The sequence below is a fragment of the Sus scrofa genome, chromosome 2 (genome assembly GCF_054392235.1).
Source record: "Sus scrofa isolate SSC_HxYL_T2T_F1_AM1 chromosome 2, Sscrofa_HxYL_maternal_Yorkshire_Landrace_v2.0, whole genome shotgun sequence".
Classification (NCBI taxonomy): Eukaryota; Metazoa; Chordata; class Mammalia; order Artiodactyla; family Suidae; genus Sus; species Sus scrofa.
The window spans coordinates 70,626,479-70,651,599 of NC_139384.1; the positions used below are offsets into that span (position 1 = coordinate 70,626,479).

A 25,121-nucleotide genomic window follows, 5' to 3' on the forward strand; every position below is an offset into this window, starting at 1 on the left:
GTGGGCTGGGGTGGTGGGTGACAAGTTGTCCAGAATATCAGCCATCTCTTTACAGCTTGATTTCAAAGGATGACAGTGGAGAATATTATACTTACTGGGTACTAAATACTCAACAAAAATCTGCCAAATGAATGAATGCAGGGGACAAGGGAGATGACTGAAGGATCAAGAGGGACTACCCCATGTAACTAAGAATACTTTTACCTGACCTTCTTACCTTCACCATCACCTCCCAGGAAAACTCAGATTGTCTTGGAACACACAACACCATCAACACTGAGAACTTCTGGCCAAAGTGGCATCCATCACCATCATTAATGGGGAAGTATAGATAAGTACATACAAAGTGTAGAGAAGCCATCTTTTTAGGTCCAGGAGGGTTTGACTTTGGATAGATCCAGTAGAAGTCTGCTTTACCAGATGTCCAAAGGAGATGGCTTACTTAGAGATCAAAAAGTGTCAGTGTTGGGTGGGTGCACTCAAGACCCTTGGGTGCCCAAATCATTGATAACACTTACCTTGGATATTTTTATCTTCTCTGACTTGATTCCCTCTAATCATGAATTCTGGTCAAGAGTTTTCCCCTTGTCTAACTGCCTATTGCTTCCTTCTCCCCTTGCCACATTTAAGCTGGCATTTAAGGCCTTCTTAAATTACTGCTTATCAAGGCCCTTTGTTATCCTTCTATGCCCCCAATTCTTCATTCATTCAATGAAATTTAATTTAGCTCCCCTTAGGTAGCAGTCACTGGAGGAGGAATAAGAAGCATGGTAGTGAAAAAGTTGAGCAAGTCTCTGTTGTCATGGTAGAGATAAAAATCAAGGGAATTGGTAAACCATATACTTTTTTCTTTTTCTTTTCTTTTTTTTTCTTTTTACATCTGTGCCTGTGGCATATGGAAGTTCCTGGGGTTGGGGTCAAATCAGAGCTTCATTTGCAGGTCTATAACATAGCAACACCAGATCTGAGCTGCATCTGTGACATACCCTGCAGCTTGTAGCAATGCCAGATCTTTAACCCACTGAGTGGAGCCAGGAATGGAAACTGCATCCTCATGGGCAATTATGTTGGGTTAACAAGCTGAGCCGCAATGGGAACTCCCATATACATTTTTTCCTGCTTTTTAGGGCCACACTTTCAGTGTGTAGAAATTCCCTGGCTAAGGGTGGAATCAGAGCTGTAGCTGCTGCCCTACACCATAGCCACAGCAACACAGGATCTGAGCTGCATTTTTGACCTACACCACAGCTCATGGCAGCACCAGATCCTTAACCCATGGAGGGAGGTAAGGGATCAAACCCACATCCTCATGGATACTAGTCAGGCTGTTACTGCTGAGCCACAATGGGAACTTCCCCACATACTTTTCAATATGTAGAGAAAAATAAACATAGTGATCTTATAGGAACTTACTAGAGAAAACATCTCTGGGTGATGAGGTTGAGGGAGGCCTCTCTGAACAGTTGAGAACTGCTTTCAAAATCTAGGTGTTATAAGAAGGAAGGGAAGACCTAAATATCTCATTATACCTGTGGGGGGAAATTAGGTCAGTTATGGTTCTATCTGACAAAAAATTATTTAGGAATGAAATTTACCTCAAAATGAAACAGAGAACTTCATGAGGTAGTGTCTGTCTTATTTAATCAATTATGTATGGGCTGGAAATACAAAGACTTTTTGGTGCTGCTCTTAAAGACCTTAGAGTTTGATAGGGGGGACAAGTAGGTAAGCAAATCACTCTATGACAGTATGAAAAGGGATGCAACAAAGATACATATATTGTGCTGGAGATTCCCAGTGGGTCTAGTGCCAAATTCTGCCTGGATTTTGGACACATTATTTAACCTTCCTGGGCCTTAGTTTCTCCATCTGTCTACGGGGATAAATAGCATATCCCTCATAGGAGTAGTTATAAGCATTAAATAAGATAATGAATTAAAGAGTTCAGCACAGGAGTTCCTGTCATGGTGCTGAAATGAATCCGACTAGGAACCATGAGGTTTTGGGAAATGAATCCGACTAGGAACCATGAGGTTTTGGGTTCAATCCCTGGCCTTGCTCAGTGGGTTAAGGATCTGGTGTTGCTGTGAGCTGTGGTGGAGGTCAAAGACGTGGCTTGGATCTGGCATTGCTGTGGCTCTGGTGTAGGCCGGCAACTGTAGGTCCAATTAGACCCCTAGCCTGGGAACCTCCATATGGTACAGGTGCGGCTCTAAAAAGACAAAAGACAATAAATAAATACATAAATAAATAAAAGTCTTCAGTACAAGGATTACCATATGGTAATTCCTTGATTTAAGTTCACAATTATTATCCAATTATAATAATGGTTTTGTTATCATATAACTACTATTGTAAAGGATGTATAAACATTAAAAGATATTGACTGGGAGACTTCTAAGATTCTTTCCTACAGTAGAAAAATGTATGAGTAATCCTTAGCTCAGTATCTGGCATACTGAGTAAGACTGTTCAGTAAGTATTATCTTATTTTTGTTAACATTATCCAACATTGAAACTCTTGTCCAATTGCATGCCTGAACCAATCAAGTTTGTTCTCAGATATGCTCTTCTGAAACAATTCCTCAGTTATTACTCTATCTCAGTGGTTCTCAACCAGAGGTGACTTTGCCCTTTCCTCTGCCTTAGGGACATTGGCAATGTCTGTAGGCACTTTTAGTTGTTATGACTGGGGCTGGGAGTGTTACTGGCATCTTGCGGGTAGAGGCCAGAGATGCTGTTAAACCCCTCACTATGCACAGTTATTATAACTCCACTACAGTTATCTGGTCACAAATTTCAATAGTGTCAAAGGTGAGAAATCCTTCAACTGAAGGCCATCAGCTCTTCTCTGACCTTGAATGGAGACTATGAGAGGTCTCTTGAGTTCATTGACTTGGTCTTTTAGCAGAGATGAGCTTCCCATCCCAGGCAGGCCTAGACATTAATCTATAAAGTTGATACATTTTGAAGGAAATAGTGATAAAATTAGTCCCAAATTAAATCCCTGGAGAATTGCATTGTTTCTACATCTCTGTATAGAGAAGGATTGATCCTTTAATCATTAGCTTTTGAGGTCAGCTTTAGCTGTATGGTATCTCTGGACCTTGTCAGAGGATTTTCAAGTGGGTGGTATATTTGGATCTCCGCTTTTTGGTAACTCTCCACTCATTTTAAAGGAGAGAAAAATAAATTGATTACTGTTAATCATTTACTATGTACTGGGCATCATGATAAGGTCAGAGAAGAGCTGATAGGTTTCATTTGAAGAGTTTCTCAAACTTGGCACTATTTTTTTTGGCTATACCCAAGGCATGTGGAAGTTTCCTGGCCAGGGATCCACATGCTGCAACCTAAGCCACAGCAGTGACAACTCCAGATTAAGCGCCACCATGGTATTCCTTGGTACTATTGACATTTTGAGCTCAATAATTTTAAGTATGTTACAGTCATATTTTTTCACTTGATCCTAGTAGGTGTTGTTATTACCTGCCTGATATGGGTGCGGGAACAGAGATTCATAGCAAAGTTACAAACTATACTGGGTCGAGTGGTGTTGCCCACAAATCATGAATATTCAGACTGTATATTTGGAAACAGGATCTTTGAAGATGTAATTATTAAGGATCTCATGATGAAGTCATCATGGATTTAGGGTGTTCTCTAAACCCAGGGGTCTTTACAAGAGAATTGGAGAGGATGCACAGAGACACAGAGATGGCCATGTGAAGATGGAGGCAGAGATTGAAGTGACTCAGCCACATGCCAAAAAACAAGGATTGCCACAGCCACCAGAATCCAGGAGACAAGCATAGGACAGATCCCACCTCAGAGCTTCCAGAAGGCATCAATCCTGGCAACACCTTGATTTTAGACATCTGCCCTACAGAACTGTGAAAGAACATATTTGCACTGTTTTAGGCCACTCAATTTGTGGTACTCTGTTACAGTAGCCATGGTAAACTTATAGACCAAACCAAGATTATGCAGCAAAGAAGTAGAAACATTTTTTTAAATGACAGCTGGTGTCATTCCAAATTTCCTGCTTTTCTTTTCAGATCTTACTTTGCAACAAAAAGTTATATATTTTTCATGTCTTGCTTCTCTAAGTAAACCACTGACTTTCCTGCCCCAATCATGTCATGTTGTTTATTTCCTCTATTTGATAATTTTCTTATTGCCTGGCCTGGGGAAGAAGCCACCCTACCAGTCATGGGTCCATAGTCCTCTCGGATGCCCTTGCCCTATTGCTTTGCTGGTCATTCACCTGGTTCTGATATGATGATTCTTTCAGCTGATTGGTCAATAGTCCTCCTAGTTCCTGCCTTGAGAAGAAACCATGCAAGTTGGCTTTGGTTTACCTTCAAGAAATGTTGATTTGTCTGGGACACAATGTGAACTCAATACTGCTGGCCTTGGTACTTTGGATCCTCTACCTCTGAAGACCATGTGCCATCTCCCTAATGTCTTCCCTGCTAAAGGGCCTCTTCCTTCCCTCACACACTCAACACTGTGTTTTCCTGACCTCACTCCCTTCTAGACTTACCAGGTAGTCACCTTGATAATGATGCAATCACAGAGGAGCACATTCTTACATTACTGATTTTGGAATCTCCTGTAAGGAACTTCTCCAATAGGAGAGTGATCCCCTATGTCATGGTTTGCCTTGAGCATTGGAGACATTTTTTCTCTAGGACAATTTAGGAAAAAGATATTTCCCTTCACTAAACCCATCTTCTCCAGTATGTCAGGCAGGAAGAACTGGATAGAGAAAAGTCTTGGATTTGGGTGGGTTATCTCCCTGTTCTTAATCAGCTCCCCACATCTTAGGATGAAGAGTCCCTCCAACCAATTTTTTGAGTTGATTAAAAAAATACTTCCTTTTCACATTTTCCTTATCACCACTTGCATTTCAGATCTGTAGCCCTTTGCTGAAAACGAGAGATGGGAGAAGAGGTATTGAGGTTGGATCACTTCCTCTTGCCAATAAAACCTTCACAGCATTTCCTACCTATGATGGAGCATGAAAAAACCCTTTCTTCATGAAACATAGGAAGCCTATGGCATGAAAATGCTTTAATTTCTTTTAAATCAGAAAAATGATATGTGTCTTTATACCAAAAATAATCTTTAAATAAAAAATTTAATTTTTTTTTTTTTTGTCTTTTGTTGTTGTTGTTGTTGCTATTTCTTGGGCCGCGCCTGCGGCATATGGAGGTTCCCAGGCTAGGGGTTGAATCGGAGCTGTAGCCACCGGCCTACACCAGAGCCACAGCAACGCAGGATCCGAGCCACGCCTGCAACCTACACCACAGCTCACGGCAACGCCGGACCGTTAACCCCCTGAGCAAGGGCAGGGACCAAACCCGCAACCTCATGGTTCCTAGTCGGATTCGTTAACCACTGCGCCACGACGGGAACTCCAAAAAATTTAATTTTTTTAAATGAAGGAAGGTGAAAAAAAAAAAAGAGAAACAAAAGTGCCTCTGACTCATACTGCATTCTAGCCTTTTGCTCTCTTTGATAGTTTTGTAATCAAATAATGAGTTACTTGAGGGAATAGTTTACAACTATTTTCCCTTTTATTGTCTATTTGACACTCATTCACAAACACAGCACCAGGTGCATAGCAAATACTCCATAAGCATTTATGAATGAATAAAGTCTTCAAGGGAAATACTTAGTGTGATAACACATCTAAGGTGACAAAGGGATTAATGGATAGAAATGGGAGCTGAATACTTTCCTACTCTAGTTGTATTCTTTCTGCTCTGTCAGTTGAACTGAGGTTTGGTTCCTTATGCCCTGGCTTTCCAAGCTAACCTGATTTGATCTCTGAAAACAGCTTTAGGGTGTTAGGGTTTTAGACTATTCCTGGAAGGGGAGCTGAAATTGTCTCTGAGCTGCTCCAGGGAGTGTGTTCAAAGTCCAATCTTTCAGCAATGGTCAAGCTGCAGCTTCTATAGAAATTCAAGTGTGTACATTAAAATAGATGACTTCCCCTAAGGGTCTGGCATACTTAGGCTCATGGCCATGTTGGTCAACTGAGATAAATAGTCAGAGGCCTATCTGCAAGCTAGGAAAGATTAAGAGGCATACCTAATCTCTCTTTCTCTCCAAATGACTGCATATACTCAAAATTTGTGTGATCATAAAAATGATACAAAAGGAGATCTCTTGTGGTGCAGTGGATTGAGGATCTAGCATTGCCATTGCAGTGGCTTGGGTCACTGCTGTTGTGTGGGTTCGATCCCTGGCTTGGGAACTTCTACATGCTGTGGGTGTGGCCAAGAGAAAAATAAAATAAAAATGTTATAAAACCATAGCCCCTGAGAGTCTTTCTTGCCACCAATATCTCCTCTCTAATCCTGCCTAGATTCCAGAAAGCCCCCATAAACTCTGGGGTTCCAAATTCTCACCTCTATTTTCCCAGTGTCCAAGAGGGCCCCTCACAGCCATTACATGCACTTCAATTCTTATCCTGGGATGCCTTCTTGATTTATCCCTCCCTGGGATCCAGCACTTTTGGTTAATTAGACTTGCCTTGGTCTGTGGGGTGACTGACATAATTCTCTGAGGATAGAGGCTCTGGAGGACAGTATTGCATCAGAAAGCTTCTTTTACTCCTTTTTTTTTTTTTTTTTTTTTTTTTGGTGAGAGAGAAAATTATCAGCTCTGGGAGTTAGAGCCCTTGAGATTGGAATTATCTCAGGAGATACATTTTCCTCTTGATTTCAGGAAGATGGGAAACACTGTGATGGGTAACTGAACTTTTCAGGGAATCTAAATCCAAGCAGTTGTGTCAGATAACTCATAAGTCTTTGTTTGTCATGTTGTGAGAGATGGGGGTATGATGATCTCTTTTAAGATTCACTCTTTTTAAAACATTTTTTATTATGGTTGATTAACAATGTTCTGTCAATTCCTGCTGTACAGCAAAGTGACCCAGTTATACATACATACATACATATATATATATACATACATACATACATATATATATATATATATATATATACATACATACATACATTCTTTTTTTTTCACATTATCTTCCATCATGTTCCATCACAAGTGATTGGATGCAGTTCCATGTGCTGTACCGCAGGACCTCATTGCTTATCCATTCCAAATGCAATAGTTTGCATCTACAAACCCTAAACTCCCAGTCCATCCCAATCCCTCCCCCTCCCCCTTGGGAGCCACAAGTTTGTTCTCCATATCCATGAGTTTGTTTCTTTTCTGTAGATCAGTTCATTTGTACCATATTTTAGATTCCACATATCATATGGTATTTGTTTTTCTCTTTCTGACTTCACTTAATATGAGAATCTCTAGTTCCATCCATGTTGCTGCAAATGGCATTATTGTGTTCTTTTTATGGCTGAGTAGTATTCTGTTGTGTATATGTATCACATCTTAATCCATTCATCTGTGGCTGGACATTTAGGTTGTTTACATATCTTGGCTATTGTGAATAGTGCTGCAATGAACATAGGGGTGCTTGTATCTTTTTGAATGAAAGTTTTGTCTGGATATATGCCCAGGAGTGGATTGTTCACTCTTTAAAATATGTAATACAGTATTACTAACTATAGTCACTAAGCTGCATACTTAGATTCCATGACTTATTTATTCTATAACTGGAACTTGGATTTGTTTCAATCAATTATGGCAAGACACAGAGACATGGAAATGACTGTCATAAATGAAGTTTTTACTCATACTGCTCCAGAAACAGGAGGCATGGCATACCTTGCAGAGCCACATGGGGAAGAACCAGGGTCAGTCAGGAGGCAGAGGGAGAGAGAAGGAAACATGGATAAGAGCCTCTAAGGTGGTCCCTGTGGGGAGGAACAAGTGAGGTAGGGTAAGGAGGCTTATGGTTGGCTAATTTGAATAATTTTGGCAGGTTCTAGAGCATAGCGGCTTTCCCTAGTTGTCTGGTACCTGGCCCTGGCAGGTAAGTAGTAAAATATAAGAACCAGATAAAGGAGGTATAAGAGCTAGATAAAGGAAGGTACCTGTGCCTGAAGCTACGGAACTAGATAAGGGAGGTAGCTGGGGGTTTGGACTTTGAATTTGTTGGTTTGCATATGAAAGTTATCCCTCTGGGTGAGGTGTTTGCTATCTTCAGAAACTGCCTAGTCTCTCCAGGATTATCAATAGATGTCAAAACATCAGAAAATAAAGAAAATAAAAATGTATGATTACTGCAGAATGCAAATTAAATAACTGCCAACTGCTTACTAAAAGAAGGATAATGTATATCAGCTTTAGCTTTAATTTCATACAATTAGAGTTTAAAACCTACCATAGGCTTATACTTACTTGTAGGCATCAGGCAAGCATTCTTTATCTTTTCTTTATCGAATAATAAATTTAACTAATTCCCCCCTTTTTTTCTTTTTAGAGCCACATCTGTGGCATATGGAAGATCCTGGGCTGGGGGTTTTATTGAAGCTGCAGTTGCAAGCCTAAACCACAGCCACAGCTAGGCTAGATCTGAGCCCCATCTGTGACATATGCCAAAGCCCCCAAATGGTGGGATCACTCTGGACTTGCTCACCGTTGTATATGCACAGTCTGGCAACTAATAGGTACTCAGTAATACTTGCTAAAAATCCCCAAGCAGATAAACTCTTTCATTATAACTCCATGGAAAGCCTCAGAGCTACAAGATCCTTCTGAAATGTAAATGGCTACCCCCTAATTTCTCTGAAATTCATTTGCAGGCATGGTTTGCCTCACAGGAACCCACCTGTACTTGTGAGTGTGTCATATCCAGTATCCCTTATGAAAAAGAGTGTCATCTGTTGACTCTGGGGTTATGGAGCAAGTTGCACTGACTCAGACCCCTGGCTGTCTGCTTAGGCCACCATGAGCCACTGTCCCCTGCTTGCTGCCCAAGTACCCTGTCATATTTGCCTTCTTCTATTCCTCAAATGGACAATTATCTTCCTACCTCAGGTCCTTTGCATATGCTATTTCCTTTGCCTGGTACACTCTTTCCTCTCCCTCTCCCCGTAGAGCAAAAGTCTAACTAAAATGCCACCTTCTCCATAAAGACTCCTCCTACTCTGCCCCACTCTTTATGAATTTGGTCACTGGGTTTTCACAGCCCTCAGTCTTCCCTTCATCCCACTTCTTATTCTTGTCTAAATACAGTTACTTATCTGCTTCTGCCCTCTACTGTAATGTCCATAAGAACAGGTATGCCTGTCCTAGTCATTGTGGTCTCCCCAGAAATGGGCTCAGATGATCCCTGTATATCTGTTGAATACATGGTTTCTGGTGCTAGACTTTCTGTGATCTGGATGTCAGAGTTATCTCATGCAGAGTCTGGTTAGTTTGATAAGCTGGTCATGCTTGTCAAACTAACCAGCTAGAATGTCCAGTTCTGATTTTTCCTAGTTATTAAAGAGAAGATCAAGTGTGAACTTTTTTCCTTTATTTTAAATATATTATTTTCTTTAATTTTTATTAATTTTATTTATTTTTTTTAGGGCCACACCCACAGCATATAGAGGTTCCCAGGCTAGGGGTCTAATTGGAGCTACAGCTGCTGGCCTACACCACAGCCACAGCAACGCAGATCCAAGCCACATCTGCTACCTACACCACAGCTCATGGCAATATCGATCCTTAACCACTGAGCGAAGCCACGGATTGAACCTGCAACCTCAATAATTGGAATCATTTCTGCTGAGCCACAACAGGAACTCCTAAAAATTTTAAATTATAGTTCATTTACAATGTTGTGCCAATTTCTGCTGTACAGCATAGTGACCCAGTCACAAATATATATATTCTTTTTCTCATTATCTTCCATCATGTTTTATCCCAAGATATTGGATATAGCTTCCTCTGCTACACAGTAGGACCTCATAGCTTATCCATTCTAAATGTAATAGTTTGTTATCTACTAACCCCCAACTTCCCGTCCATCCCATTCTCTCTCCCCTTCCCCTTGGCAATCACAAGTCTCTTCTCTAAATCTGTGAATCTGTTTTTTTTTTTCCTTTGTAAATAGGTTCTATGCCATATTTTAGATTACACATATGTGATATATGGCATTTCTCTTTTTATTTCTGACTTCACTTAATATGAGACTCTCTAGTTGCATCCATGTTGCTGTGAACAGCATTATTTCATTCTTTTTTTTAAAAGACTGAGTAGTATTCCATTTTATGTATGTACCCATCTTCTTTGTTTGTTTGTTTGTCTTTTTTTTTTTTTTGCTATTTCTTGGGCCACTCCCACGGCATATGGAGGTTCCCAGGCTAGGGGTCGAATCGGAGCTGTAGCCACCGGCCTACGCCAGAGCCACAGCAATGCGGGATCCGAGCCGCGTCTGCAACCTACACCACAGCTCACGGCAACGCCGGATCGTTAACCCACTGAGCAAGGGCAGGGACCGAACCCGCAACCTCATGGTTCCTAATCGGATTCGTTAACCACTGCGCCACGACGGGAACTCCCTGTACCCATCTTCTTAACCCATTTATCTGTTGTTGCCATGTCTTGGCTATTGTGAATAGTGTCATAACGAACATAAGGGTTCATGAATTATAGTTTTGTCCAGATATATGCCCAGGAGGGGGATTGCTGGATCATATGGTAGTTCTCTCTTTAGTTTTGTGGGGTACCTCCAGACTGTTTTCCTTGGTGGCTGTAGTAATTTACATTCTCACCAACAGTTTAGGAGTGTTCCCATTTCTCTACATCATCTCCAACATTTGCGATTTTTAGACTTATTAATTATGGCCATTCAGACTGGTGTGAGGTGGTACCTCATAATAGTTTTGATTTGCATTTTTCTGATACTTAGCAATGTTGAGCATCTTTTCATGTGCCTACTGGTCCATCCATTTGTTTTTTGGGAAAAATATGTTTAGGTCTTTTGCTCATTTTTCAGTTGGTTTGTTTGTTTCGTTGTTATTGTTGTTGAGTTATTTGTATATTTTGGAGATTAAGCCCTTGTCAGCTACATCCTTTGCAAAGATTTTCTCTCATTATGTGTGTTGCCTTTTTTTTAATGGTTTCCTTTGCTGAGCAAAATCTTTGAGTTTAATAGGTCCCATTGGTTTATTTTTGTTTTTATTGTCATTATTCTAGGAGGTGGATCAAAAAAGATACTGCTGTGATTTATGTCAAAGTATGTTCTGCCTATGTTTTCATCTAGGAGTTTTATAGTACCTGGCCTTACATTTAGGTCTTTAATCCATTTTGACTTTATTTTTGTGTATGGTGTTAGAGAATGTTCTAATTTCATTCTTAAACATGTAGCTGTCAAGTTTTCCCAGCACCACTTATTGAAGGGACTGTCTTTCCTCCACTGTATGTTATTGCCTCCTTTGTCATAGATTAGTTAACCACAGGAGCTTGGGTTTATTTCTGAGCTTTCTATCCTGTTTCACTGACCTATATTTCTGTTTTTGTGCCAATACCGTTCTGTTCTGATGACTGTAGCTTTGTAGTATAGTCTGAAGTCAGAAAAACTGATTCCTCTAGTTTTCTTTTTCAGTATTGCTTTGGCTATTTGGGGTCTTTTGTGTTTCCTTACAAATTTTACAATATTTGTTCTAGTTCTGTGAAAAATGTCCTTGGTAATTTGATAGGGATTGCACTGAATCTGTATATTGCCTTGGGTAGTATAGTCATTTTGACAATATTGATTCTTCCAATCCAAGAACATGGTATATGTTTCCATCTGTTGGTGCTGTCTTTGACTTCTTCTTCTTCTTTTTTTTTTTCTTGTCTTTTTGCCATTTCTTGGGCCGCTCCCATGGTACATGGAGGTTCTCAGGCTAGGGGTCGAATCAGAACTGTAGCCACTGGCCTACACCAGAGCCACAACAATGCAGGATCCGAGCTGCATCTGTAACCTACACCACAGCTCATGGCAACTCTGGATCCTTAACCCACTGAGCAAGGCCGAGGATCAAACCCTCAACCTCATGGTTCCTAGTTGGATTTGTTAACCATTGAGCCATGATGGGAACTCCTGTCTTTGACTTCTTTTATCAGTGTCTTACGGTTTTCAGAGTACAGATCTTTTGTCTCTTTATGCAGGTTTATTCCTAGGTATTTTATTTTATTTTTGATGTGACTGTAAATGGGATAGTTTCCCTAAATTCTCTTTCTAATCTTTCATTGTTAGTATATAGAAATGCAGTTGATTTTTGTGTATTAATTCTGTATCCTACAAATTTACCAAATTCATGAGCTCTAACAGTTTTCTGGTAGTGTCTTTAGGGTTTTCTAGGTATAGTATCATGTCATCTGCAAACTGTGATTGTTTTACTTCTTTTCCGGAAGTTTGCTTTTTCTACTCACCATTGCATAGCCTCAGAAAATAAGGCATCTACTGAGTAAGCCATTGACCAAAGAATTGAAGAGCCCTTCAACTCAACTTAGGTGTTCAATCCTTAGAGGGAATTTTATCTTATAAATTTATGATATGCTTGGTATGTGCTAAAGATCACTGGGACCCAGAGTCCATTTCTAAGAGGTTCTGGAAAAGGGTGAGAGGCAGGGACATACATAAATCATTCTAATACTGCAAGATAATACAATGGAGATAAACACAATGAAGATGTGAAAAACTCAAGATAAAATGATGCCCAAAAGGAAATCTGGCAACAATAGGCATAAACACTAAATTTATCAGATTCATATATTAGGGATCATCTTGATCTCAGCACACCCAATAACTCAAGGCCTGGAGCAGTGGAGGAAAGTAGGTGGGGAATGTAATTGTTGAGATAGGGATGGGGTCTAACTCACCTCTTCATCTGCAGCCCTGAGAACAGGCTGGGCACACAGCAGGGGCTGAAGAATGTTTGGGGAATGAAATAACTTGGATTACCATGCACTGGTCATGCCCTGGGTCAAACCCAGTGGAGAGACCAAGAGATACATGGGTCCTGCCTGGGAGAAAAGCTGAGCAAGTTACAAGTCTGCAGTTCAAAATGACTTTGGTTACATGTTATTGTTTCTCTAGTGGAGACACACTGCTGGGCATGTAATAGGCCCTCAAAAAATGTTTCTGCAACAAAATGAGAGTCCATAGTTAAAGAAAAAATTTTAAATGAGGTTAGAGGGAGGGGAGATCTCTTTGGTCAAGCACCTACTCTGTGCCAATCTCCTCATGTGCATTGTGTCTCTTATCTGTATAATTCAGCCCCATTTTACAAAAGAGAAAATCCCAGAGAGGCCAAGAGATGCATCCTGGTCACAGGGACCCCTCCAGGCAAGATTGCAAGATGCGTCTTAACTGTGACATTGGTTTCCTGTCCTCTGTCTCTAGGCTTAATATTGACTCCATTCTGTGACTTCAGTCCTATTTCCTAACCTCTGGCCACACAGAAGCAGCAGAAAGGATTCTTTTTCCTAAGTCTTTGCTCCATTTCTTGGCTGGACATCTGTCCTCTGATGTCCTTTAGTGATATGGACTGTGCCAAAAAAATTCCCTCAAATTCTTGGTCTTCTACTCTCCCCTGGGATACAGATTAAGGAGAAGTATTGACTGGACCCTCAGTTCAGGCTGGCATCTGCTCTTGCCATCTAAGCTGCTCCAGCCTCTTCCCAACCTCTCTTTCAAGCCCACTCTCCTCCTAGAAGTTCGAGGGATGATTCTAAGGTGCTGTCAAACTCCTTCTCAATTTGGCTACTTCTTACCTCTTAGCCTCCTCTAACTCCATTTTGGATATTTCTTCATGTCTCTGCTCATGCTGATTCCTCTGCCTGGAATTCATTTCCTGTTACCATGTGCCAAGGACTCTTCTTTATCCTTCAAAGTTCAGTTCAGATGTCACTTCCCAATTTATTTGCCTGTACTACAAAGTCTCAAGGGCATCAGGCTGTCCTTCACTTGTTATTGCTTAAATGCATATTTATTTAATATGTACTATGTACAGGAAACTTCTTGGTGCTGGAAACACAGCATGAAACCAGTAAGACACCATCCCTGCCCTCAGGACTTCACAGTCTCACATAAGACTCCAACCCAACACCTTATATGGTATAGGTATAACCAGGCAAAATTAGGAGACAGAAAGACACCTAACTTGGCCATGTTTGGGGATATCATGGAAGGCTTCTTGGAGGAGGTGACATGTGATCTGAGACTAGATGATTGAGGAAGATGGGAATGAGGAGTAGGTATGTCTAGGTACCTGGGGTCAGAGGGAGTCTGGCAGGTTCAAGAAATTGAAAATGATCCCTTCTTATTTTCCACTAGAGATAAAAGTGGGAGTGCCATGTTGGAAAGGGGGAGGGAGTTGAAATTGGAATTGGAGAAGCTAAGACAGACCAGACTGCACAAAGCCTTGCGAGATGCTGTGAAGGAGCCCAGGTTCTAAGTGGGGGAACAATATTATCTGGTTTGTGCTGTGGGATCCTTCCGGTATTGTGTAGGAAGTGAATGCAGAGGTGAGAGCTGAAGCAGAGAACTGTGCCAGGAAGGATGCTGTAGTGGGTTGAAATAGTGTCCGTCAGAAGTTAATGTCCTCTTGGAACCTCTGAATGTGACCTCATTTGGAAATAGGGTCTTTGCAGATGATATTAGTTAGGGATTTAAAAAATGAAATCATCCTGGTTTCAGGTGGGCTCTAAATGGATGCCATGACAGGTGTCCTTATAAGAGGAGAAGACATACAGAGAAACAAGAAGTCTGTTTGAAGACGTAGGCGGAGATTAGAGTGATGCAGTCAAGGGGGGCCTACAGACATCAGGAAGGAAACATAGAGCAGATTCTCTGTCGGAACCTCTAGAAGGAACCACCTCTATTGATACCTTGATTTTGGACTTCTGGCTTCTAGATAGAATAAATTTCTGTTGTTTTTAAGCCATGTAGTTTGTGGTCAATTATTCATCAGCCCTAGAAAACTGATCTAAAGGCTGATACTGTTTTCCAGGTTATATGTGCTTGCACCCACCAGGCTGGGGTCTAGAACATGAGAAATGGGAAGAGAGCAGACACTGAGCTACATTTTGACCCAAGAGCCTGGAAGCCTGGTTCTTCGTAGCTGTAAGGGCCTGGCACTGTCTCCTCATTCCCCTTCTAGACCTTCAGCCTGAACAGCTTGGGTCCAAGACAGGGTGATTTAGAGATTCCATCTCTAACCTAGGCTCCTCTGCTTTCCATGGGAGCCAGACACCAGCCCCTTTGCCACTACACTCACGGTAGATGGAAACTGGTATTTTCCAACCTAACTGAGTGCAGGCCTGGTTTGAGAATCATGTGCTGTCCTCTTTGGCCATACCAAGGATGCCTTTTAAGGGGTATGGATGGAGCTTGTGATTTGGAGATGGCCTGTCTACACAGGACCCTCCCAGAAAGAGAAGGGGCCCCTGGGGGTTGAGAGACTAGGGCAGTAGTACAGGCCTCCATTTCTGTTTCTTTCCTGGTCCAGTTAGGGACAGTCTTGTCACTTCCATGTCTCAACCTAACCATCCTCTTTAGTACCACAGAATAGCCCAGCTTCTAAGAGCATAGGGGGCTGTCGGGGAAGGTTTGGAGGCTGTGTATACCCCGTGGGCTGATCTCGAGGTAGTCCGATGTGACCTGAAGACTCACCAAGTTGTTGTCCCTGTCCCCTGACTCGGTCCTGAGGGAGCCCCTCTAGCATCCCACAGCTGGGTCCTCTGAGATACCTTTGGAAAGAGCCTCTGGAGGAGAAAGATATAGTGAGCAAGTGGCCTCCCACCCTGCCCACCTCTTCTGAGCTCCTTGTGTGAGTGAGGGGGCCAGGGCTCCCTCTACCTCCCAGTTACAGTACTCTAGTAGTACTGTAGCCAATAGAGGGGAGTGGGTGCCCCTGGATGCCTTCCTGGAGAAGGTGATGTAAGCACAGGATAGGAGAAGGGCTGTGGGTAACAGAATTGCTTTGTGTGGATTTTAGCATCAGGAATCCAGCTAAACAAAGCTTAGGGCAAGCAGTACCCCAGCAAAGGCTTTTGACTCCTGAATCACACACCTAGGCTCTGCTGAAAGCTCACACCCATGTGCATTTGTGCACACTTGGCTATGGGGCAGGTCAGAGTGAAAGTTGCCCACCAGGGACACAGGTATTAGTCATCTTCTTTCTGTTTCTGCTGTGTTGTACTGTGAGGGTGTAGGTCTGTGTGCACCTCCAGGTGTGCTGGAGACTGGGACTCTCTGCAGATGTGCATTCATCATTGTGGGCAGGGTCTCTGCATCTGTGTAAATTTACAGGTTTGAGAGCAGCCCCTGTACAGGAAGCCTGCTAGGATGCATATCTGGAGGAGGTAAGAATCTAAGGCACTTATGTGTATGTGTGTGTATGTGTGTAGAGTGTGAGGTGGTGTGCAATGATATGTAGTTGAGGGGAACATCCTTGTGTAGGTGTGTATGAGACACAAGGGGCACCTGGGTCCCACTATGTAGGAACAGGAAGCCATCCACCCCTGAGGAGAGATGTCCTGAGATGTCTCCCCTTCTGCTCTTACACATACCTGGGTGGAGGCTCAGAGGCTGCTTAAGGTGGGAGCCTAGAGGCTGAAATGGGGATGGTGTGTTCTCTCTCTCGGCTCAGGGCTGGCCCTGGGCATTCTGAGATTCTTCCTCTCCCTTTATGGGGACAAGCTGGGCTCTGATCCAGGGGAAAGCAGTGCAGAGGTGGAAGAGGGCTGAAGGAGGGTCATGTTGATTTATAAAAAATGAGGTAAAGTTCACAAAGTATAGACTTAACCATTTTAAGGTTTACATTTTGGTGGCATTTAGCACATTCACGATGTGCAGCTATTACCTCTATCAACTTGCAAAATATTTTCACCCCGCAAAAGGAAACCTTGTCTTATTAACAGCCATGCTCCATCTTCTCTGGCCCCAGCCTCTGATAACCATGAATCTGCTTGTATCACTGTGGATTTGCTTATATTAGGTATTTCATATTAATCAAATCAAGTCTTTGTTCCTGGCTTATTTTTTCCACACAGCATACATTTTTCAAGCTTCGTTCATCCTTTAGCATGTGCCAGTACTACATATTTTTTTGTCTGTGGAAAAAAACACATAACATAAAATATACCACCTTAACCATATTTTAGTATGCAGTTTGTTAGTGTTAAATCTATTCACCTTGCTATGTAACCAATTTCCAGATCTCTTTTTATCTTGCAAAACAGAAACTCTAAAGCTATTAAACAAAGCTCCCTATTTCCTGATCCCCTCAGTCCCTGGCAAGTGCCATTCTATTTTCTATCCCTGGCAAGTGCCATTCTATTGTCTATCCCTGGCAAGTGCCATTCTATTTTCTCTCTCTATGAATTTGACTACTTTAGAGACCCTATGTAGGTGGAATCATACAAGATTTCTTTTGGGGGAGACTGGCTGATTCCACTTAGGATATTGTTCCTGAGACTCATTTGTGTTGTAGGGTGTGCTGGAGGCTGGGACTCTCTGTCATGATTTTCTTCCTTTTAGAGCTGAATGATATTTCATTGTATGGGTAGACCTCATTTTGCTTATCCATTCTTCCAAGGATGGACATTTGGGTTGCTTCCACTTCATGGCTATTGTGAATAGTGCTGCTATGAACAGAGATGTGCAAATACCTTTTTGAGATCCTTCTTCTAATGCTTTTGCATACATATCTAAAGTGGGGTTACTGGATCAATGGTAGTTCTACTTTTAGTTTTTTTTTTTTTTGAGAAATACCCATATTGTTTTCTACAGCTATTGTGCCATTTTACAATTCCACTAACAGTGCACAATTTTTCTACATTCTTGCCATTTTAAATGGCACAAATCGGAGGCATTTAGTTCATTTACAAAATTGTGACACTCTCACCTCTATTTAGTTCCAAGATATTTCACCACCCCTAAAGGAATTCTTGAACCCATTAACCTTTACTCCTCATTCCAACTTACTCCCATTCCCTGACAACCACTAATGTATTTTCTATCTTGCTGTGTTTACCTATTCAGGATATTTCAAATAAATGGAAGCTTATAATATGTGGACTTTTGTGGCAGGATTCTTTCATTCAGCATAAATAAGGTCTTCAAAGTTCATCCATGATGTAGCATGTATCAGCACTTTATTTCTTTGTATGGCCAATCTGTATCCCATTGTACTGTGTGCTTGTAAATGTGCTGTTAGGTCTACAATGCAGGTACATAAGCAGAGAGAGCTGAGTGGGTTGAATAGTTTCCCTTTCAGGAGGAAGGGCATAGGTGTAGGATCTGGGAGCCAACCAGAATATGCCCTGGACTGAGGCTCTGGTGAGGAGCTCATGGATGGGAGCTTTGGTTCCTGAGGTCCAGAGTTGTTTAGCTGACTTGGAGAGTTCACTTAGGGAGTCCTGCATAGGTGTGATCCTCAGAAATGATGACACAAGTAAATGGCTCCTGGGAGACCAGGAGCCAAGAGAGCCCTTTCTGTTTTATTTTAGACATTTAGGAGTTGATACCCTGCAGCATGTTCATAGGCAGGAGAAAGGAAGAGGTAAGCTGCTGAGAGAGTGGTTTCAGGGCTTTGGCCATCCACAGTGTCAGAGGAAAGATGATGCTGGAATTATGTCAGAAGCTGTCGATAGTCACAGGGCCAATATAATCACCTGATAGGAAGGATGTGCAACAGCCAGCCCAGTAATGCTAGTAAAATATGACCATAATGTCAGTTAGCTTTCCTTGAGAAATTCCTCTATGCTGAGCATTTGGCATCATATCCCTTCAGAACCTGAAGGAAGTTCTCTGGTTATTTCAACACACAGTCAAGATCCGGGATTTTAACCCTGGGTCTCCGTGAACATCTTCTTGCTCTCTGTCATCGGTTAACTTCATCCATGATGCTCTTTGTTAACATGATTCATAATTTTGACATAATGGAATTGGTCTTTGCTTTCTTTTTTTCTTTTACAAGAGCCACTTCCTATTCCTAGGTCACAAAGATCCTACCCTACATCATTCTTTTTTTTTTAGGGCTGCTCCAGTGGCATATGGATGTTTCCTGGCTAGGGGTCGAATTGGAGCTACAGCTGCCTGCCTACACCCCAGCCACAGCCAACATGGGATCCAAGCCAAGTCTGTGACCTACATCACAGCTCATGGGAACACCAGATCCTTAACCCAAAGTGAGGCCAGGGATTCAACCTGCATCCTCATGGATACTAGTTGGGCTTGTCACTGCTGAGCCACAATGGGAAATAACTACATTATTGAGTTATGTTTTTATCTTTCATAGTTAGGTTGTTAATCCATCTTGATTGCCTTTTTGTGGAGTTATTGAGAATCCTGTTTTGTTTTTTATCTATATAGAGATATACTTTCCTCAACAACATCCCCTAAATGATTTGTCCTTTCCTGATTGATTTGTAGTATGACTTTAACCATATGTGGCTACATGTCTGAGGTCTTCTTTCTGAACCGCCGGTCTATTTATCTGTCTTTGCACAAATCTTACACTGCTCTATTTGCAGGGCTTTGTAGAATGCCTCACTATCTTAGAAGGCAATTGACATTCCCCACCTCCTTTCTCTTTTCACTTCAAGAATGACTTAATTATTTATGAATCATTATTCTGTAATAGAAACATTAAAGAAATCTTATATAATAGAAATATTGTATAATAAATTTAACATCTTTCTCAAAGAATTCAACTGGATTTTTTTTTTTTTAGGGCCATACCCATGACATATGGAGGTTCCCAGGCTAGGGGTCAAATTGGAGCTACAGCCGCTGGTCTATGCCACAGCCACAGCGACGCAGGATCCAAGCTATGTCTGCGACCTACACCACAGCTCACAGCAATGCCAGATACTTAACCCACTGAGCGAGGCCAGAGACTGAACCTGCAACCTCATGGTTCCTAGTCAGATTAATTTTCACTGCATCTCAATGGGAACTCCCAACTGAATTTTTTTGAGAAGAATACATTGAATGTATAGATTAAATTTGGGGGAGAATGAACATCTATGATATTGCCTTCCCATTTCATCCATTTATTATATCACCTAGTAGATTTTTTTTGGTAATTAGAGGTTTAATTGTTTTTTAAGGAGGTTTTTGTGCACTTAGTTAACTTATTTCTTAGGTGCCTGAAAGTTTTTGTGCTCCTTTGAGTGTTGTTTTTTTTTTTTTTTGACTTTTTGTTTTTAACTCATTTGAACTTAACAAAAAAGTGGGGTTAATAGATGCAGACTACTGCCTTTGGAGTGGATTAGCAATGAGATCCTGCTTTGTAGCACTGGGAACTATGTCTAGTCACTTAGGATGGAACATGACAATGTGAGAAAAAAGAATGTATACATGTATGTGTAACCGGGTCACCATGCTGTCCAGTAGGAAAAAAAATAAAAGGTAAAAAAAATGCAGAAAATTCTTGTGTTCCCTTCATACAACTTCTTCTAATGCCAGCATCTTACAGAACCCCACTACAATGATCAGACCTAGGAAATTAACATTTGTATGATACTATATAGCAAATTACAGTTCTTAGTTGAATTTTTCCAGTTTCCCCACTAATATCCTTTTTTTTCTGTTCCAGGACACAATCCTTTCATTTAGTTGTTATTTCAACTTTTCATTATCATTCTGTTCTTAATTTTCCTTTTATCCCAAAGATTAGTGAGTAATCTGCTACTATGACAATGTCAATGATACAATCTAAATCTGTGTTCCAAACATATGGGAACTTCCAAGTATCCTCTTCTTATGAATTTCCAATTTTATTCCAATATGGTCAGATCACTTCAGTCTTTGCAACATTGGCACTTGGGAATTTACCTTAACTTCCTTTGTTGTCTTCACACAAGGTCTTTCCTTTCCTTTTCCTTTCCTTTCCTTTCCTTTCCTTTCCTTTCCTTTCCTTTCCTTTCCTTTCCTTTCCTTTCTTTTCTTTTCTTTTCTTTTCTTTTCTTCTTTTCTTTTCTTTTCTAGTTTTTTGGCCATCCAGCAGTATATGGAGTTCTTGGGTCAGGATCAGATCCAAGCAGCAGATGTGTCCTAAGCCACAACTGTGGCAAGGCAGGGTCCTTAACCCACTGTGCCAGGCCAGGGATGGAACTTGTGTCCCAGTGCTCCCAAGATACCACAGCGGGAGATCCCACACAAGGTTGTTTTTCCAATGACAATTCCATGTTCTTAGTTTCTTGTTTTGTTTTGATTTGTTTTGCTTTCAGGTTTGTTCGAGGTAATGAACAGGGCTGTGGGCATGTTTTTGTGTTTTTGTATATGTTAAATTTACCTATATAAGTACATGTATATATTAGCTATGTATATTAACATATATTTACATATGTTAACTCAACTATTAAAGTGACAGAATTAAGTCTGAAAATAACAGTAATTGCCAAAAGGTAAATGTGTTTAAGTATCAATTAAAACAGAGATACAATCATAGGTTGCTCTATTTTAAGATTATCTGGTTCTGGTCATTTATGCCTGTCCTTAATCTTTTTTTTTTCCTTTGCTTTTTAGGGCCTCACTCATCCTCACTCATGGTATATGGAAGTTCCCAGGCTAGGGGTCAAATCAGAGCTGTAGCCACAGGCCTACACCCCAGCCACAGCAATGCAGGATCCGAGCTGTGTCTGTGACCTACACCACAGCTGACGGCAACGCCAAATCCTTAATCCACTGAGCGAGGCCGGGGATGGAACCTGCATCCTTATGGATCCTAGTCAGGTTCCTTAACTGCTGAGCCACGATGGGAACTCATGAGCTATCCTCCATCTTAATTTCTTGATTTCAGGTGCTGTGTAAGACATATTATGTGCATAATCTTCTGCAATGCTTGTCAGCAAGGGAGTATCAAGATCAATTTCCTTTGAGGGATAAGAAAACTAAGACTCAAAAAGATTGAGGGACCAACTTAACTCAGGTGTTTTTTAAGAACACTGTTTCAAAACAACTTCTCAAATTTTTTGAACTCAGGTGAATAATATGGTAGCCTTTCAAATAAAAAGGGAGAAAAAGCTGCACTTAATACTTACTAAGCCTTGTATACAGCCAGGAGTATAGGCAGCATATTGAGTATAATGATCAAAGGATTTACATTATTCTTTCAAAGATAGAACTCCAATCAGGAAGAGATTTTTTCCAATCAAAAATTTTATTAGCAATCCCAGCACAGTAATTTCTTTGAAAAAAGATTAGACTGCTGCCTTTTTCTTTAATTTTACATTTCTTTTTGGATAAGTAAATAAAGGCAATGGTGAGCTCTGAAGTAGGGACTCAATCCAGATATGGAGACTTGAGACAATCATTTCCTACCACTGGGATTTAAAAAAAGTAATAATAACAATTTATTCAATTCAAACTATATATCAGGACCTGTGCTAAGCACCTTAGATGCATGACCTTATTTAACCCTCAAGGCAGACTGTTATTACAAACATCCTTTTGCAGATAGATGGACTAACCATGGTTTCAAGAGGTAAAGGAGCCTCTCCAGGAAGTTGAGCGTAGAGCTTATTAGAGACTGAGTTCCTAACCATGGGCCTCCCTCCCTCTCTCCCATAACAGATATGGCTGCCCTTCAAGGTTTAACTACACATCTGTGTCTGAATTCATCCTCATCAGCTTCTCCACCTTCCCCCATCTTCAGATGATGTTCTTCCTGCTCTTCTTTCTGAGGTACCTGTTCATATTGCTGGGGGAACCTGCTCATCATGACCACCATCTGGAGGGAGCCTACCCTCCACACGCCCATGTACCTCTTCCTGTGCGCCCTCTCCTTCTCCAAGCTCCTCTATACATTTGCCGTCATCCCGTGCATGCTGCCCAACCTGCTCTCCAATGATTGCAACATCTCCTTCATGGCCTGTGCCAGCCAGATGTTCTTCTCCTTCACATTTGGCTTCACCCACTCCTTCCTGCTCACTATCATGGGCTATGACTGCTACGTGGCCATCTGCCACCCCCTGTGCTACAACGTGCTCACAAGCCTCAGTGGCTGGGCCTGCCTGGTGGCCTGGTCTGGGGTTGGGGGCTCAGTTGTTGGGCTGGTGGTAACAACGGCCATTTTCCAACTTACTTTTTGTGGGTCTAATGAGATCCACTATTTTGGCTGCCACATGCCACCTCTTCTGAAGTTGGCCTGTGGAGGCATCCCTGCTCTGGCTATTGGCATGGGCCTGGTGTGTATCTCAGCCCTGCTGGGCTGCGGTCTCCTCATCCTTCTCTCTTATGCCTTCATTGTGGCCACCATCCCGAGGATCCCCTCTGCTGAGGACCAGCACAAGGCTTTCTCCACTTGTGCATCCCATCTCACCATGGTGATCGTGCATTCTGGCTTTGCCTCTGTCATCTACCTCAAGCCCAAGGGTCCTCAGTCTCTGGAAGGAGACACGCTGATGGGCATCACCTACAGGGTGCTCACTCCCTTCCTCAGCCCCGTCGTCTTCAGTCTCAGGAACAAGGAGCTGAAGAACATCATGAGAAAAACCTTCCTCAGCAAATTCTATCCCTCTAGCATCTGAGTGGCCAGTGTGGAAGTGGTTTCAGAATATGGTAGAAGGATGACTATACTCTCCTCTGTCCAGTGGAGTTAATAATGATTACCTTGTAATATTGGCATAAAGATTTGTGTGTGACCACACTTATCACATAATAGGTGCTCAATAAATGTTAATGTGTTTTCTTCTTTCTCTCATGGCACATGTGTGAGATACTAGTTTTATTTTTCTTTTTAACAAATAACTTTATTGAGATATAATTCACATACCACAACATTCACCTATTTAAGGACTTGCCCTAAGGATGCAAAGCAAAACATGAGAGTTAATTTTCCTATGCCCACTCCAACAGTGTTAACAAACGTAAAAAATTTTTTCTTGTCCAATTGGATGAACAAAAGTTGAATCTCACAGTTACCTTCATTTAGCTTTATTCTTCTGAATTAGTTCAAGAGATATCTGAGAGCCTACCAGATGCTATGTAGGACTATAGCAGTAAACAAAACAAAACAAGAATCCTTAACCTCCTTCAAACAACCTTCTAGTGGACAGAGACAGACAGTATCCAATGAGCAGATATACGCCAGGTGGTAATAAGGACATGGGACTCAAGTAAAGCAAATCAAAAGAGAAGAGGATGTAGCCTGGGAGGTTTCTATTTCTTTCTATCATAGAAGGGCTCATTGATAGCGGAACAGATAAGACTCTAAGGAATTGAAATTTGAGTTGCTGTTTTCTGATATAAAACAATGTGAGAGAATGAACTTTTTGTGGGTGGGGGGAGAAGGAGAGTGTGATAATGAAACAGAGAAAGGGAGAAAGGGAATTGGAGAAAAATATAAAGAGAGGGAGGGAGGAGGGAGGGAAAGAGAAAGAGAAAGAAAGAATGATAGTTATAGCATGAATGTCCAAGGATTTAGGCATATTAAGCTCGAGATGCCTCCTAGATATCTACTTGGAGATACTGAGTAAGCAATTGGATAGGGATAAATACAGGAATTTGGGGATCACCCTATGTGCACAAGGTACATAAAGCCATGATACTAGATGAGATCCCCAGAGAGGACACTGATGAAGTCCAAGGACTGAATGGCTGCCTTGTGTTGGCTGTGTGAATGAACCATTAGTTTAACAGTCCTTTAAATGTGTGGAATATATCTATAAGATGTCCATCAAATTAAATAGGAAAATGGGAAGCAAGATTTAAACCCAGGTGATTCTTACCTCAAACACAGCTTCCCACACATTGTTTCCACTGCTTTGGAGGGCAATGAGGTGTCTCTCAGTAAACATAATAAGCCAGCATTCTGATTTGTTCAGTATTGTGCAGATTATATTAGTCCACACAAAACATATCTGTTAATCCATGATATCTTCCAAGCACCATGTGAGTGCTGGGTGTGATGATGAGAAAGACAGACAGATGTCCTGACTCCAGGAAGCTGATAGCCTAAGGAATCATAATAAGTTAGCAGAAGACATTGGGTTCCTGGCTCATTGTTGGTACCCAATCACATCCAGGTTCTCTTTCATTTGGATACCAGTAGGATCAGAGGTCAAGTTGGCCTTTAATGAAAAAAACAAAAGAAGCTAGCAAGCATTCTTATCCAGATTGGTTCTGCTGCTAAGGGAGAGGTGTACCTTGGCTCAGTGTGAAAGTCACTCAGGAGCTCCTGCAAAACCAAAACTTATTT

General features: G+C 41.5%; 1 protein-coding gene across 2 annotated transcripts in view; it reads left to right on the forward strand.

Moving 5' to 3' along the window:
* LOC100513462 (olfactory receptor 10H1-like) overlaps window positions 1-23,626 on the forward strand; it is a 43,310-nt gene extending 19,684 nt beyond the window's left edge. The window contains exon 2 of one of the 2 annotated variants that reach the window (XR_001306993.3): window positions 4,917-5,152. Coding sequence is in view for 1 of the 2 variants with exons in the window: in XM_013994646.3 (XP_013850100.1) it covers window positions 22,642-23,451 (810 nt within the window). In the remaining variant the exon portion in view is untranslated. Of the gene's footprint in view, window positions 1-4,916; window positions 5,153-22,495 lie in introns of those variants that run through there. The other variant, XM_013994646.3, reaches the window with a different exon arrangement.
* Window positions 23,627-25,121: the final 1,495 nt, after the last annotated feature.